The sequence below is a fragment of the Xiphias gladius genome, chromosome 16, assembly GCF_016859285.1.
Source record: "Xiphias gladius isolate SHS-SW01 ecotype Sanya breed wild chromosome 16, ASM1685928v1, whole genome shotgun sequence".
In the NCBI taxonomy this organism is placed as follows: Eukaryota; Metazoa; Chordata; class Actinopteri; order Istiophoriformes; family Xiphiidae; genus Xiphias; species Xiphias gladius.
Genome location: NC_053415.1, coordinates 11,042,501 through 11,057,683, shown reverse-complemented (window position 1 = coordinate 11,057,683; position 15,183 = coordinate 11,042,501). Strand labels below are relative to the sequence as shown.

Sequence of the window (15,183 nt, the reverse complement as noted above, 5' to 3'; positions counted from 1 at the left end):
AACAGTGGTTTTGCACACACGTTTCTTATATATATATATATATATATATATATATATATATATATATATTATATATATATATATATTATATATATAATATATATAATATATATATATATATATATTATATATATATATATATATATATATATATATATATATATATATATATATCTTATATATATAATATATATATATTATATATATAATATATATATATAATATATATATATTATATATATACACACACACACACATACATATACACATATATATATATACATACATATACATATATATATAAAATATCTATATTTTATATATATATGTATATGTATATAAAATTATATATATATATATAAAAAATGTGTGTATATGTATATACATGTTATATATACACATATACAACATATATATACATAAATACATATAAGTGTATATACGTGTATATATATTCATATTCATACATACACATACACACACACATACATATATATACATATATATATATATATATATATATATATATATATATATATATATATATATATATATATATATATATATATTATATGTACACACAAACAGCTCGGACACCCACATCTTTTCAGCAAGTGAAAAGGTTTCATTGTTGAATCTAATAAATGCTGGAAAACCAATGTGTCTTCAGCTGACAAAAGTGTCTCTTGCACAAGCCTTGTCTCTAACAGTACTTCTCAGAACATAAAAATATACAATGTATTTACAGCAGAATATTGTCTATACATTCTAGAGGGAATGTTCAATGAGGAAAAATAAAGTATTTGATGATTAATGTGGGTGCTGTCTGTCCCTGATTGTCAGTACAAATGTAACAAGAGGGAGCTTGGGGGGAGGAAACCTAAACTTGATGGCGCAGATAAAAACAGTGTTCAACACAATAGCACCTAAAACGATACACATACATGTACACAAGGAAAACAGTCAACAGTGTGATAAAGTACAGAGGAGGCCTCACTCAACCATTTAAAACTGCATGGTTTCAACTAGGCCTAGACAGATGTGGCTTACTACTGAACTCTAGCAAATAGGGGATCATTATCAAAACTACAAATATCTAAAACATGATTCTGTACTTATATAGACATACTGCAGCACAGCACATGAAAATGCACAGTAACAGATAATGGTGTGAGAATTAAAATTGGTGCAATATCTTGCTTAAATTCTAAAATGATCAAATATGATGGGCAAAGTCAGATGAAAGTTCCCAGATCTCAACATATTACAGACTGAACAGGTTGATAGCTTATGTGTTTGTTGTTATTGTGCAAGTTGAATTACTAGCCTTAGAGCATTGGCTGAGTAAAAAGAAACACATATAAAGGAATGAGTATAGGAAAGGCTGGAATTATAAAGAAAGAAAGGCACAGATGAAAAATTAATGAAATTGGAAAACCAAGCACCCTATATCGATGTGTATTGTAGATTTCTATACATATATTGTCATTAAAACTTTGACCTTCAGTGAAAACAAAGGGTTCTCATCACATGGTTGTTTGTTCCCCAAAAACCTGTGCATGCTCCAAGAAGAACAATCAAACTGCAGCTACAAGAGCTACATCATTACAAGTGACTAAAGCAAAGAGGATCATCTGTAATTTCATTTAACCCAGATCTGACACAAGGGTTTTCACTAAGTGGTCAGTGTCAGAAATCTTATTTAACAAAAAGTTGCCTTTTAAGTAAAGGAAACACACAACTCATCCACTGTGGAAACAAGTCCTACATTGCTTGTAGTGAAGAATGTGCAAGTTGTGCAAACATTAAGCACAATCCTGTTAAATAATTTCGTTACAACTCACTTATACTACTAAGAGAAAATAAGAATTATCCTGCAATCATTACATGTGTGCAGCTATTCGAGACCCAAATCTTTTGTGGGGGAGAAAAACTTTTAAATCTTTTAAATCTAATACAGCCCAGCCTTTTTATTGCACAGCCTATACTGCACTAGAGTCACATTTGTAAAATCAGTGCCAAGAAATCCAGTCACGAAGGGAATACATTAACCCACACAATTTTAAACTATTTATGAAGGAGAACTGTAATTTCTTTTTTTGGCCACACAGCAAGCACATTAGGCCCATTTCTAAATGGGAAATAAACTAGATTCCAGATCACACAAACACCATCCGTTAAGTCTTTTCTGTAGCATTCATTAACCATATCTTGTAGAAACACCCCTTTCAGATGAGATTTAAGTGACTTCAACATACAGTGAAGAATCAGTTCTGATCTAACCATTTCATTTCAGTGAGAAATTTAACGAGAGTTACCCAGCTGGGATAACAAGGTTCTTAGAGGGAATTTAAATTTAACCAGATAAACAGCAAGGGGAGATAGCTACAGAAAGAGCAGAAAGGCATACATAAATAGGGCCTACATTTTAATAAGTGGAAATATTGCATGAAGCAGCAAGAGTGATTTAATCATCTTTTGAGAAAGGCAAACTGATTGACAAAAACATTCAAAATAAACTATGGCAATGATATGAGAGAATATATCACTCTATCTCTTGCTTTAGACTTTGGTCACCTTAATCGTAATGTACATTCTGGAGCAAGATATATACCCATTTGTTTTTTAAAGGGGAATTGCTAATTATGATTAACAATTTTCAGTTTTTCCATTCTAAGAGTTTGAACTTAACAAAAAACAGAACATGAATATGTTTTCTAACAAAATGCTTTGAAAAAGAGCACATACTTGCAATGAGACTTGTTTTGGCAAAACAGGAGACATGAGATAAAGTGCAGCTGAAATTATTAACAGAATTGAATTCTGACCCCCTTCCCCTCAGCCAAAGGTTTCACTGGATGAAACGTCAGGGGAGGAGTTCAGTTGAGACCTGGTCTCAGTGACTCTGACTAAGGGGAACTCTGAGAAGTCTGTGCTGTGTCCTCGAAGATTTACTTGTCCGTTGGCAACAGTAAACTGTGAGGAGGATCCAGATCTCGATGTCTGGAAATGAGATTTGAAGTTTTGATCAAAGGAGCTTATTTGAAAAGTCTGCAGTATTCCCTGTGAAGAGTCTGTCTTTTTGGAGGGTGAGACCTGCTCCAGAAAGTCCTCCTCAGCTGGGGACACTGCGGAGGGAGGGGTGGTGTCATCACCTGAAAATGAAAACGAGTGCTGGGAGTCCCCGACCAGTAATCCAAAGTGAGGTTTCTCTAAAGTGGACCTTAGCGGAGAGCTCATCCCTGATTTGAACCTGCTGGGGGAAGGAAACTGTTTCTCTGTGGAGAACAGAGGCTGTCCGGCTAATGTGGGGTTTTCGGAGACCAAGCTGAGGCTCTGGCTGGTCAGGTAGCTGTCGTTCTGGCTGGTCCTCTCCAGTGCTTGCTGGAGAAACTTGGAGTATTCTTGCAAGAGGCTGACCTTCTCAGTAGCTGGTTGAGCCTGGGCGCTAGAGGCTCCGAGACTCTCCACGGGGCTGCTGTCTGAAACATCAGAGGAATTAATGGATATGCTTGACGTCACCTCTGTGTCAGCCACGCTAAAAGAAATGTCTGATTGCCCATTAGCTTTGTTGGAGTAGTGATCCAACAGTGTCTGAAGAACCTCATCTGGCAGCACATTCTTGTCATGAGTTGCCTTAATCTCTGTGCTGATTGGCTGGGGCTCCAGAATGGTGGCAGGGACAGTTTCGTCAATGACGGCTGACACAACAGTTGGTGTGACAGGCGGCTGAGAAGAGATGCTGCTCGTGTTCAGGCCATAATCCCGACTGTTGGTGGCCATTGCAGCCTGAAGGTAACGTTTCTTCTTGAGAAACTGCATGGCGTCGTCGTAGTTTGTGCTGCTGGTTGCTGGCTTTGTTGGTCCTCCCTGAAGAGTTTCAACTGACTCAAGTTCAGTGTTGCTTTCTACTTCTAACAGGCCTTGCTTGTCCACGATTTCAAAGGTGTATTGTGTGACCTTAGTATTTTCCTCAAAGGAAGACAAAGTGGACAGGCAGGGAGGCGTTTGTTCACTGGACTGTTTAAGACTCCTCTTGGGGACCTTCTTCAGGACTAGCTTAGGAGGAGTCGTCTCCTCTGATGGCACTTCTTCTTGGTGCTGGCTAGCCGTTTCTTCAGGAAGTTCCACAGAGTAGTCTGCTAGCACATACTCATGTTTGACTTTGGAGGGCACAGCATAGAGAGGTAAACCTTCAATTTTATTCTGTCTCTGCTCGTCTTTCTCCTCTGTTTCTACAACAGGGACACTGTGCCCTTCTGTCTGGGCAGCGGTGGAAGCGCCTGAACTCTTGTCTGCACACTTTTGCCGCTTTTTCTTGGGCAGTGAGCACTCTTTGGCAAGAAAGGGGAGACCTAAAGAATCTGCTTCACGCAAAGGTCCAACTTTACCAGCAGCCTTGTTGGTCTTTCTCTCTCTGTTCTCGTGACACATTCGTCTGTGCTTTAAAACCCGGTCTGTTCTGGAGAAGTACTGTGGATGGAGGTCACAACAGATTTATTTGATTGTTGTAGTAAAGAGACACAATCTAGTTAAAAGGGTTGAGGCAATACAGACAATTAAATCCAAACACTTTCCACTCTAAAGTCTTAAAACTCTATCAATGGTAATTGTAGAAAAAATATTTTCACCGATGTCTTATAAAACTTGAGATTTTCATTTTGATAGTACTGATGCTGCTGCAAACTGAACCTTGGCGACTTCAGTCATATTTTATTACTGGTTCTTTATTTTTTGTTGAATTTATTCAAAATTTTTTCAACTATAGCTAATACTGAGGCTTTGTATTGTATTTTTATTCACTGTATACTTTGTTCAATTTGTCCTGCGCAAAGAACCACTAATATGATCACCAATTCAGATTTTATTCTGTTTTCAATACCTGATTTATCAACCATATTCAACCGTCTTGATGCTCCCAGATGCACTAATTTAAAAGCAAACAAAAACAGCATACCTGGTGACAGTGGTCACATTGGTAGGGCTTCTCTCCACTGTGAGTTCTCTTGTGTCTCTCCATGTGATACTTCTGGATGAACCTCATCCCGCACTCATCACAGCGAAAAGGCTTTTCACCTAAACAGAGATAAAAAAAAACGGGGGGGAAAAAAAAAGGAAAAACACAAGATGACTCACTTGAGACTAAAATGATAAATAAAATCATAGTGAATACTGATTGCATTATTTACTCACCAGTATGGATCTTCTCATGTCTCTGGAGAAGATATTTCTGAATGAAGCGCATGTCACACTGGCTGCACTGAAATGGTTTCTCACCTGGAGTTTGAATAATATACATAAATATACAGATATCTCTGTATATACATAACAAAGTAAACACTGCTGCAGCTCACTTTTTGATTGAGCATTGTTGCTCTCTAGAAAGACAGTTCAACTTTTGATAATTAAAAAATAATCCATCTGCAAAATAACAACAACATGACTAATTCATACCGGTGTGAATGAAGACATGCCTCTGCAGATGATAGTTGGTTCTGAATGCAGCATTACAGTGAACACAGATGTGACACTTTGGATTCTGAATGCCCAATGATCCGTCATCATTGATGCTGAGAATCTACATTGGAAAAATAGAAAGATACTAGTTGTTTCACCCTTACAACTGTCCAAGTGGGGAGGTATCTGTCTTGTAAAATAATTCCCTACACCTCAAGCACACAAACATGTCTTTGCTTTAATAAAACGTTGAATTTCTTGAGGCACTGTTCTGACTTGCACCTTTGCTGGTGAGCGCTGCTTCCTTTTCTTCTTCTTGGGACACACCATCAGGTCCTTAACTGCTTTTTTGTCCTTCTTTATCTGGACTGCTGGCTCAGACAGCTTCAGTTCCTGCTTGATGCTCAACTGTAAAAGTATGACCATAGATAAGCAAGATATTTAATACAGCACATGACCTACATTTAGCGCCAAGGCACTCATCCAGCAGTTTATCCAGGTCAGGCAGGTGCAATAGGGCAAGCACAGGATAATCAACCAATGAGAGGGGACTTCACAATTTAGCAGCTGCTCTTCCACAATTTAAGAAGCCAGTTGACATGGTTCAAGCATTCCTCTAAGGATAACCCCCTGCTGCAGAGGTAATAGACCGGAGGGAAACCTCTGGTCGCAGAAAACCTAGGACATGCTGAGAGATTACATCTGCCAGCTGGCCTGGGAGAATTTACAGATCCCCCCTTCTGACTTTTTTAAAATCATGCTGCCATTCTCCAAGATTTCAGCAAATAGCCTGCTGAATACAATGTAATTCTAAGAGGCAGAAAAGTGTTAAAAAAAATATGAAAATGATATCCAAACTGTTATAAACATGAATGATTCTTTAAGCCTTATCCGGTAGATTGGTTTAGGTTATCCTCAATGTTTAAACTTAAGAGTAAAAAAAAAAGTCTTTTGAAGTTCACATTTGCTGTATCTATTATTATCTATTAGTTAAGAGCACAAAAATTTCGGCTGATGCCTTCCTCAGTTTGCAGGCTACTGCAGGACTTTTTTTTTTTTTTTTTTCCACTCTAATCATGAACCAGTTTATCTTCACTGGTTTAAAATGCACCATGTAATCAAGGGTGAGCACACTGATCCCTCACTATATTATCCTTGATGGTTAGGAATGCAATTGTCATTTATGTTTTGGAGGTTGACACAAGTTTTCTACTTTATATATTTGTGTCATTTACTATTTATTAATGTCATTAAGTAAAATGTTAAATGCAGCCTTCCATTTTAACAATATTCAATCTGTTATTTACTATTTTGGCACTGTTTTGCAAACTGGTGCTAAGCTAGTTCATGACTGTCTACAACTGTCAACTGGGCCAAGGATTGTTTTCATTAATCTGTCAAAACCTGGGTTCATTTTCAGTGTTAAAGGAATTGATAGCCTGTAACACACAGGGCATGGCATGAAATGGAAAGGAAAATCCCTACACATGGATACCGTTGGTACAGTATCCACACAAATAATCTTATCAATACATGGACTACTTCTTAACCAGCATGAACTCACTGGCATATGAAGCAAGCAGGGCAACTTATTGGTGAGTTTTAGGGGGAAATGCACTCCCACCTCTCCTCCTCCTCCCTCCTCTTCTCCTCCTCGACCATTCTTTGTCATCTCCTCCTGCATCATCAGCTGCTCCGGAGGGACCAGGTCATGAGTAACCAGCGAGCTCCCAGTCAAGTCCTCATCATCGTCTTCGTCGTCATCATCCTCGGCTAGGAGAGGGTGGTTCGCCAATGATCGGTCCCCCAGGGTCATCACCACTAGTGCTCCTCTGCCGGCCAGCCCGACTCTGCCTCCTCCATCTACTCCTCCACTGCTGCACTTCAGCAGCATACCCTCCAACTTGTCCTCAGCGTTCATCTTACATAGAGTAGTTCTTGAGTCCGTAAAGAGAGCGCGGGAGAGAGAGAGAGAGAAAGAGAGAGAGAGAGAGAGATATGACTGGACAATGTTGGCAGGCTAAATGTCAAACATACTCTAAGATTTTTTTTGTTTTTAAATATTTGATATTGATAATGGAGACATCAAAGCACACACAACTACAGATATACCATGGATAACACAATAAAATCCAAGTACACATTTCCATTGTAGTCCTTGAAGAAAAGACAGCAAAGAAGCAGCACTACAGGTGACTATAGGCAACATCATACTACTACCAACAAACTAACCATAAAGGTCTACTGTACAGTGTATCATCATCAATAAAATCACCCAAATTACATACAAATTATAACTAGGATGGAAATGTTACACTTTCCCTTAGCCCAAAAGCCATAATTGGACCTTTTTCTAAAAACTGGTGGTTATTTTTTTTTTCTTTTATGTGCAAAAGTAACGTATTTTAATTCCTAGCACCATAAAATCTAAGGGAATACGTTTAGGTTCTAATGTTACTATTAACACTGGCAAGCACAAATCTCGCTCGAATCTAGTAGACATGAGTCTGTTGTTATAAATAGTATGCATATTCTATTCCCAGTGGGTTTCATCCACTTATTCACTAGTTGTACATATAGGACTAGCTCTAAGGATTTGACTTACTTCCTTACAAAAAATTCCTTAAACTTGTGGTCTCTCTCACTTCCACGTCTGTTACCCAAACCATGCCTCTTCTAAGTAAAGTGTCAACTTTAACTGGGTCAGCTGTTGTTTCTGTGATCTTACCTAACAAAATGTACTATATAATGTGAAGTGATAGCAAGCACATAGCAACTCGGAAAGTTGAGAATTTATTAAAAATAATTTTGCAAGCCAAGCTCATACAATTTTCGAATTCATATTGTGTATGTTAATGTACTTAATAACCAGATAATTATTTTTATTTAATATTTTTTCAAAGAAGGCTAAATGTCAGTCTACGTCGACAAAAGGATATTTCCAGTACCGAAAGTGTAGTTTAAAAAACAAAAAAAAAAAAAAAAACAGCCATACATCTCATACTGCAACATTGCGTTGCAATTACTTGGCGTTACACTTCAACAACACCTAATTAGTTAACTAGCAATCGCTCGATTTTAAAACGGTAACGCAAGCTAACCTAGCACTTGTGGACCGTTTGGGAAGAGGTTTGTATTGTAGCTAATACAGACTGACCCAAGAGGCAGTATGGCTGGTAAGCATCTGTCACGGTTTAAACATACACCAATAACCACTAAGTCCCATATGTAAACACACTCACTGTGTCACTTAGGTTAAGTGGGTTAAGTCTCTTGCTAGCCAGCTAGCTAGCCGCGCTTGTCAAAGCTGCAAACGTTAAACTACATCACGTTTACAACAAAATTGCCACAGAGACGTAGGAAGAGAGGCCAACTTGCCTTCAAAATTAAAGCTCGGTCACCACGTCAAATGGGACACGGCGTCCGACCTATATCAACACAAATTGGTCGTAGCAACACTTGAATAGGGCCACAAACCATATAAGCCATACAAATGCATTAACTATTCTCATTGGCCATATCACAGTAGACTTTCAAGTCAGTTTTAGGCCATCGGCGAAGCATGTATTTATTAAAGCCATACTTCAACCCCAACCAATGCTGCCGAACCAATTCAGCACATCTGCATTAACACTCCCCCTGTGTAACTGAAACAAGTGCCTCGGTGAAGGCTTTACTTTGAAGGCTGCGGCCGGAAGGTCTATTTTAATTGCACGTACTTGACAAATATCTACGGCCTGTGTGAAGCTACGTACCTAGCAGCTGCTAGCAGGTCCCTGCAAACATTGATCAGACTCTGTTGCCGTCATATTCAGTTGACACCGCATCTTCACAGCAACAGACGCGTCCTCTCACACGCAGCATTCAGCAGTAAATTCTAGCTCGCCTTAAACGACATTCGTGGCACAAAACACAACTTTGGTTTGCGCATTTCACCAAACTTATCATTAGGACTAGGCAGCTACAGCGCTAGCGCCTCCAGCTTCCTCAGCCTCTCTGTCCTATAGGCCACAGTGTAATTGCCTGCTAGTTATGCTAACGTTCGCTAACTAGCTAGCTCGCTATTAAGACGAACAATAACGCGCGTCCCAGTGGCGTACAACAGATATGCTAACTATTTATGCTGCATTGTTTCCCCTTACCTGCTATGCGTCTTAAACCCGTTTAGCTGTCATGTTTGTTATGCAAGACTACAGTGTAATGATGGTGTGCGGAATAATCAAACACACCATCACGTTTCATAAAGGCATGAACATTTCTATTTGTCGCCATCCAGTGGTGGAGAGGGGTTGGTGTGGTGAACGGTGCGCTCCTGATGCCTGCTGCGGACAAAGTTCCCCCAAGCTTCAGTTTGACGACCTGCTTCTGTAAATGGTCTTTGACAATAATGTCTTAATAATCGTCCAGTCATTTATATTCTCTCTCCTCATTCTCTTTCCCCCTTTTTTGAAATCGTCACTCAGAAATATGTGCATCGACGTATGGTTATACGCACTGATAATGCATTCTGTTCATGTCTATTAATAGCCCATACGGTGGGCTAATATGATTTGTGCTCATCTGATACTATGACCCTATAAGTCGGTTAGAGGCTACATGAAGAATCCGTTTTTTCATGTGATGAGGTGATTGTGTTACCGGATGAAGTAGGCTGCAGCTACTCATCCGTCATATTTTCTTGCCTAAGTGAAACTACGACAACAACAAAAAAAAAGGTGATTTCCTAATATCCTAATACTAAACAAACAAACTCCTCTAACCCATTTTGAGTATGACCTTGTGATATTTAATACTGTTTAATACTGCATCTACAGCTGCAATTTAACAATGACTTAGGAAGAGTTTTCCATGTCATTTTTAGACCATCCACCCTTTATTATGGGATTACTATGGGATTACTTCTTTTTTGGAAAAGTGCCTAAAAGCAACAATGCGTAAGTACCAACCTTATAAGAAACCGTAATGTAAAATACCAAATACAGGGCGCATCAAGTGGAAATGGGTTTTAATGTAACAACCGTCTGGATTTATCTGGGCTATTAATCTATTCAATTGACAGGTTTTCCACAAAAAAGGATGTTGAGGGTCGTGATAAGATGAGAGCCTGTCATGCACTCACTCCCACACACGCACACGGGCACACACACACACACACACACACACACACACACACACACACACACACACACACACACACTTCGGCGTGAGGAATACTAATCAACCTGTTTGCCTACAAGTGCAGCAGCTCGGCGCGCAATTCAGGACTTCTCCGTTCCGTGTCTAGAAACGTCTCTGCTGGATTTAATCTCAACCTCCACCTGCTGAATTTCATCGGGGTTTTTTTTTTTGTAGCGCAGCCTTCTTTGAACGAACGAGTGGTTATCACTCCGGTCTTCTCTGTCTCTGTCTCTTCTGATGTGCGACAGACAGTCAGGGAGAGTGGACCCGGGGACTGACAGCCCACTCCTTCGCTGCCTCTAGCCAGGGAAGCCCCCACGCGTTGCGCGCCCGGATCGCCGGTATATATATATATATATATATATATATATATATATATATATATATATTCGCGGCGTGGAGCGCGTGTGCATGTGCTTCGGGCGCTACGTGTGTAAGTTCGCGCACGTCAAAGCCCCGGGCTCCGTCTTCAACAGTTGCCACCGGATCGGAGGAGAGGAGAAGGGGAGAGCGAGAGAGATAGCAGACTGAGGACGGAAGGACGCGGAGCCCCACGCCGCTCTGCCCGGCTCTGCTCCTGACATGCAGTCGCTCATCTCTCCGGTGACAAAGGCCATCCTAGTAGCGCTCTTCATCTTCGCCATACTCCTCATTCTCTATGTGATCCTCTGGTACATTTGCAGAGACGTGGACTGCGACCACGGCATTTGAGGATTCCGTTAAAACGGGAATAACGGGAATTTCACAATGGGGCGCACAGAGGAGCCCGCAGAGCCCAGGGTTACATCGTAAGTCTGGTTGTCTTCCTTTTGTCTGGTCTTTCTTGTTGTGTGCGCGTGTTTCTAGGTTATCTGTGGCTGTGTGCGCGTGTGCACGTGTGCGGGTGTGTGTGTGTGTGTGTGTGTGTGTGTACACGAGCGCATTCCCATCGTGCGTAATGTTAAATGTGCTGTGGTTAGAAGGTGACGACCGGCGTGCGTCTCCACCGGCATCCCGGTATCCCAAACCCTATAAATGAGCAGAGCCCCGAATTCCTTTCTGTTCAACTTGACAGCGACCACCGGCAGTACTGGCTTATGTGCTCCGGACCCGGCGTGATCACTGACGGGGAATTCTCAAAGGTGATACAATGTCATCAGGAGGATACAGAGCTGGCGGCGAACGGAAGGCGGCGCGGGCGCGCGTGTGTGGGCTCTCAAGTAATAGTAGGCATCGGGGACCGCCGGTCACATTGCGGTAAACCGCGTGGCTGTCCCATAAGGTCAGAACAACAGTGTTTACCCGAGGTTGCCAATATTGTCGCCCCCCCCAGAAAAAAAACAAAAAAAAAAAACAATTCTCTTCCTCCTCCTCCTTCCGTATATCTGCAGCATTAGTTCATGTTCAGTTCATGTTGGTCTCTGAGGATGCTTCCACGTTGGCTTTTTACATCCAACGAGATAACAGGATTATCTCCACGGGTTCCTGTCTTATTCCTAATCTGTTTTGTGCCGTGTTTTTGACTCCTTATCATGAATACCCCGCTAATGCTTTTAAGCGTAGCGCATTTATATTCCCCTTGACATTCTGTGAGCTTGTTGCAACATGCGGTGTCCAATCATAGTTTAGGAAGATGTCCTTACGTTTACTTTTACACACAGACACACACAACCACACACACACACACACACACACACACACACACAAACATAAACAGAGAGAGCATACTGGCCACACTAATGAAGGACTTCTCAATATTGCAGGCACGTTGGCCCCAAGTGCCTACATGTTGTCACATGGCCCATAAAGCTTTTAAACATGTGAGATATGATTGCCATTTTTCATGAGACCAAAGCAATTTGTTTTCATCTCCAGTAAACCCAAACCGGGAAAATGAACAAACTGTGCGCGTTGTAAAGTGGAGAACGTGAAGGACACACCAAGGACATGTTGCTTTTTAAGGATTTTTAGTACATTTGAGCAGGAATGTAGCGAGGAGGATGCATACACACGTTTTATCTCTTTATTTTCAGAATAGAGTTTACTCATCTTCTTTTAGGGTTTCTGTGAGTCTTTAAGACAAAAATTTACGCTACACATCTTCATGTAACACAAGGATGGCCTTTTTACTGGGAAAAATTATGACTCAATCCTTAATAAAAAAAAAAAAACAACCCATGATTGGTGACTGCTGAATGATAATCACCTACTGCAGCTCACACTGCACTCTTACCATTTTTTGATGGGACACCAAATCATTATTTTCCCCATAAACACCCCAGAGGATTTAAACAACAAAGCGTCTCTCCTAACTCACTAAGAAAGTGCAAGTTTAAGCTTAAAATTTTTAAACCTTCTTATTCTGAGCTGCAGGCCCAACACTCAAGTATTTAAAAATCCATAAGCAGCCTAAATGCCGGATGCAGCCACGAGGAAGGAACCCTACAGCCTCCTAAACTGTTGTGTGTACTCTCCCGCGGAGAAAAGGAGAGAGTGGTGGGATGGCAGATGCCCTCTTTGACCGGACTACAAAATGATTCCTGTCAGCCATGAGTAGATGTGCAACCAGCCTCTGCCACTCCTCAACACGCAGAGACACACAAACACACACATCAGGCTGAAAATGACTGTTCCAACTTTGTCGGCCCCAGTTACGACATGAAAAAAGAGAGAGCGCAAAGAGGTATGTGAAAACTGCTCCCACTGATGGTGTCTGTCTGTTTAAACCGGTGCCCTGGATTGTCCGTGCGTGTGCAAGTGTGTGGAAAGGTGGAAAGACGGGAAAAAAGCAGTGTTTGAGCGACTGTGTATGTTTGTGCAGTTTGTTGAAAAAAGAAAGGCAGTGTCTGTGTGTGTGTGTGTGTGTGTGTGTGTGAGTGCCAGCGTGGGAGGGGGTTAAACACTGACATGCTCCGAAATGACAGATGAGAAAAAAAAAGTGGAGCAGGGAAGGCTCAGTGGGACTCAGCGTCGGAGACAGGTGTGTCTGTTTGAGTGTGTGTGTGTGTGTATGTGTACCAGTGCGTGTATACATGACCATGACTACAATTCACTCAAGTTTATTGAAAATGTTTTCCTCAATTAAATACATGTGTAAACTGTAATATTGCAGTGTACCAACTGTGTAAGGGCACAAGTAATGGTTTATGTATTGTGTGTGTGGGCCCTAAAAAGTTAATTAAACAACAACTCCAATCATACACACGCTGAAGAGTGTGTCAAAATGACACTGAATCGCTTTTACCTTAATTTCTAAAACTTTTACTACAATAGGAAGTTTTTTTTCAGGTTTTCATGTAATCTTTATGGTCATAATTCATAGGTGTGATAAGGGTTATTTATCCCACTAACGCAAAAGAGTAAAACTAGATGTGAAGCTGTGGAAGGCAGGCACAAATCAACAGAAGGGCTTCTTCCTGAATACTTGAATGTTAATACACCTTGATAAACCTCCGTTCGCTTGAGATTGAAGCCATGAAATATGTAGGATAAAAGTAAATTATTGAAGCTGGAGGCAGTTTAGAGGAGATTTATAAACCTATTCTGGCCTCAGAAGGTACAATTATATATGGCAAAGTTTGTGTATGAATGATTGTGTGCGTGTGTGTGTGTGTGTGTGTGTGTGTGCGTGTGTGTTGCCATCAGCTGTCCAGCCTCAAGAATAACTTAAAGTGGACAGAGAAGCTTGACCACCATTGCTGATGAATTATAAGTATCGTCATAACTTAAAGATATGTTAGTACAGAAATGCCATAGATATATTTGCATTAATGTAGAAACTCTGTTGCCCTTTGTCAGCGGGAGAGCACGGAGAAATTTATTTTTCAACTGTAATATGTCCTGTTTAGTACATGTCTAGGTCACACTTCTTTAATAACAAAATGTATGGAATCCCAATCAAACATGTTTGTTTCTGCAACATGTTTATTTAATACATAGAATATAAGCAGATATATCAATGTCACATTTTTTCAGGTATCAGCCTCAAAAATCAGTTATCTCTCAGGCTAATCCACTTTCTAACATTTAAACATCCAAACAAAGGGGAGTTTGGAGACAGAGGATGGACTCTATTCTAACTGCTCCGATGCTTTGCAACCTCTTTCTACTTCAGTACCTGATTAATACTTCGGAGTTTGAGAACCCAGTTTTTTCTCCATCTACAACACACACTTGTTGTGTGTTTTTTTTTTTTTTTTTTTTTTTTTTGGACTTATTCACCCTAACTCATTCCCTACCATCAGCACTTCAGGCCTGGGGCGTCCTGTTGCAAAGCATCCCCTTTATCCTCCTGCTCTCCCTTCCTGTCAGTTCTCCACTGTCCTCTCTCATAAAGGCAATCTATAGTTTAAAAAAAAAGCACTATGTCCCTAGCCTCCCCTAAACCTGATGTCTATTCCGACTTTAACCTGAAAACCAATTCCTGCCCCTCAAACACGGCTTAAGGCAGTGAGGCCTGGTCAGGATGACCTGACATCACAAATATGTCCTCATTCTGAAGGTCTCAAACTCAAATTGGCTCTCAGAGAGACAGAAGCACTGGAACACACACACGCACACACACGCACC

At 40.5% G+C, this 15,183-nt stretch overlaps 2 protein-coding genes across 7 annotated transcripts in view; one reads left to right on the top strand and one right to left on the bottom strand.

Moving 5' to 3' along the window:
• Positions 1-580: 580 nt before the first annotated feature.
• Positions 581-9,719, bottom strand: znf148 (zinc finger protein 148). 5 transcript variants are annotated; one of them, XM_040149059.1, is made up of 7 exons: positions 9,600-9,719; positions 7,022-7,401; positions 5,740-5,865; positions 5,455-5,578; positions 5,194-5,277; positions 4,958-5,076; positions 581-4,473 (listed from the first exon to the last, which is right to left on the bottom strand). In XM_040149059.1, exons 2-7 carry the CDS (start codon positions 7,376-7,378, stop codon positions 2,839-2,841), a joined length of 2,445 nt encoding a protein of 814 aa, XP_040004993.1. In that variant the 5' UTR covers positions 7,379-7,401; positions 9,600-9,719; the 3' UTR covers positions 581-2,838. The 5 variants fall into 5 exon arrangements, with proteins under 5 accessions (XP_040004993.1, XP_040004997.1, XP_040004994.1 ...); XM_040149063.1 differs by having other exon boundaries at positions 7,082-7,401; XM_040149060.1 differs by having other exon boundaries at positions 7,022-7,394.
• A 1,598-nt stretch (positions 9,720-11,317) lies between these two features.
• LOC120802038 (dehydrogenase/reductase SDR family member on chromosome X-like) overlaps positions 11,318-15,183 on the top strand; it is a 42,797-nt gene continuing 38,931 nt past the window's right edge. Inside the window, exon 1 of one of the 2 annotated variants that reach the window (XM_040149484.1) lies at positions 11,318-11,423. Coding sequence is in view for 1 of the 2 variants with exons in the window: in XM_040149482.1 (XP_040005416.1) it covers positions 13,273-13,297 (25 nt within the window). In the remaining variant the exon portion in view is untranslated. Of the gene's footprint in view, positions 11,424-13,218; positions 13,298-15,183 lie in introns of those variants that run through there. The other variant, XM_040149482.1, reaches the window with a different exon arrangement.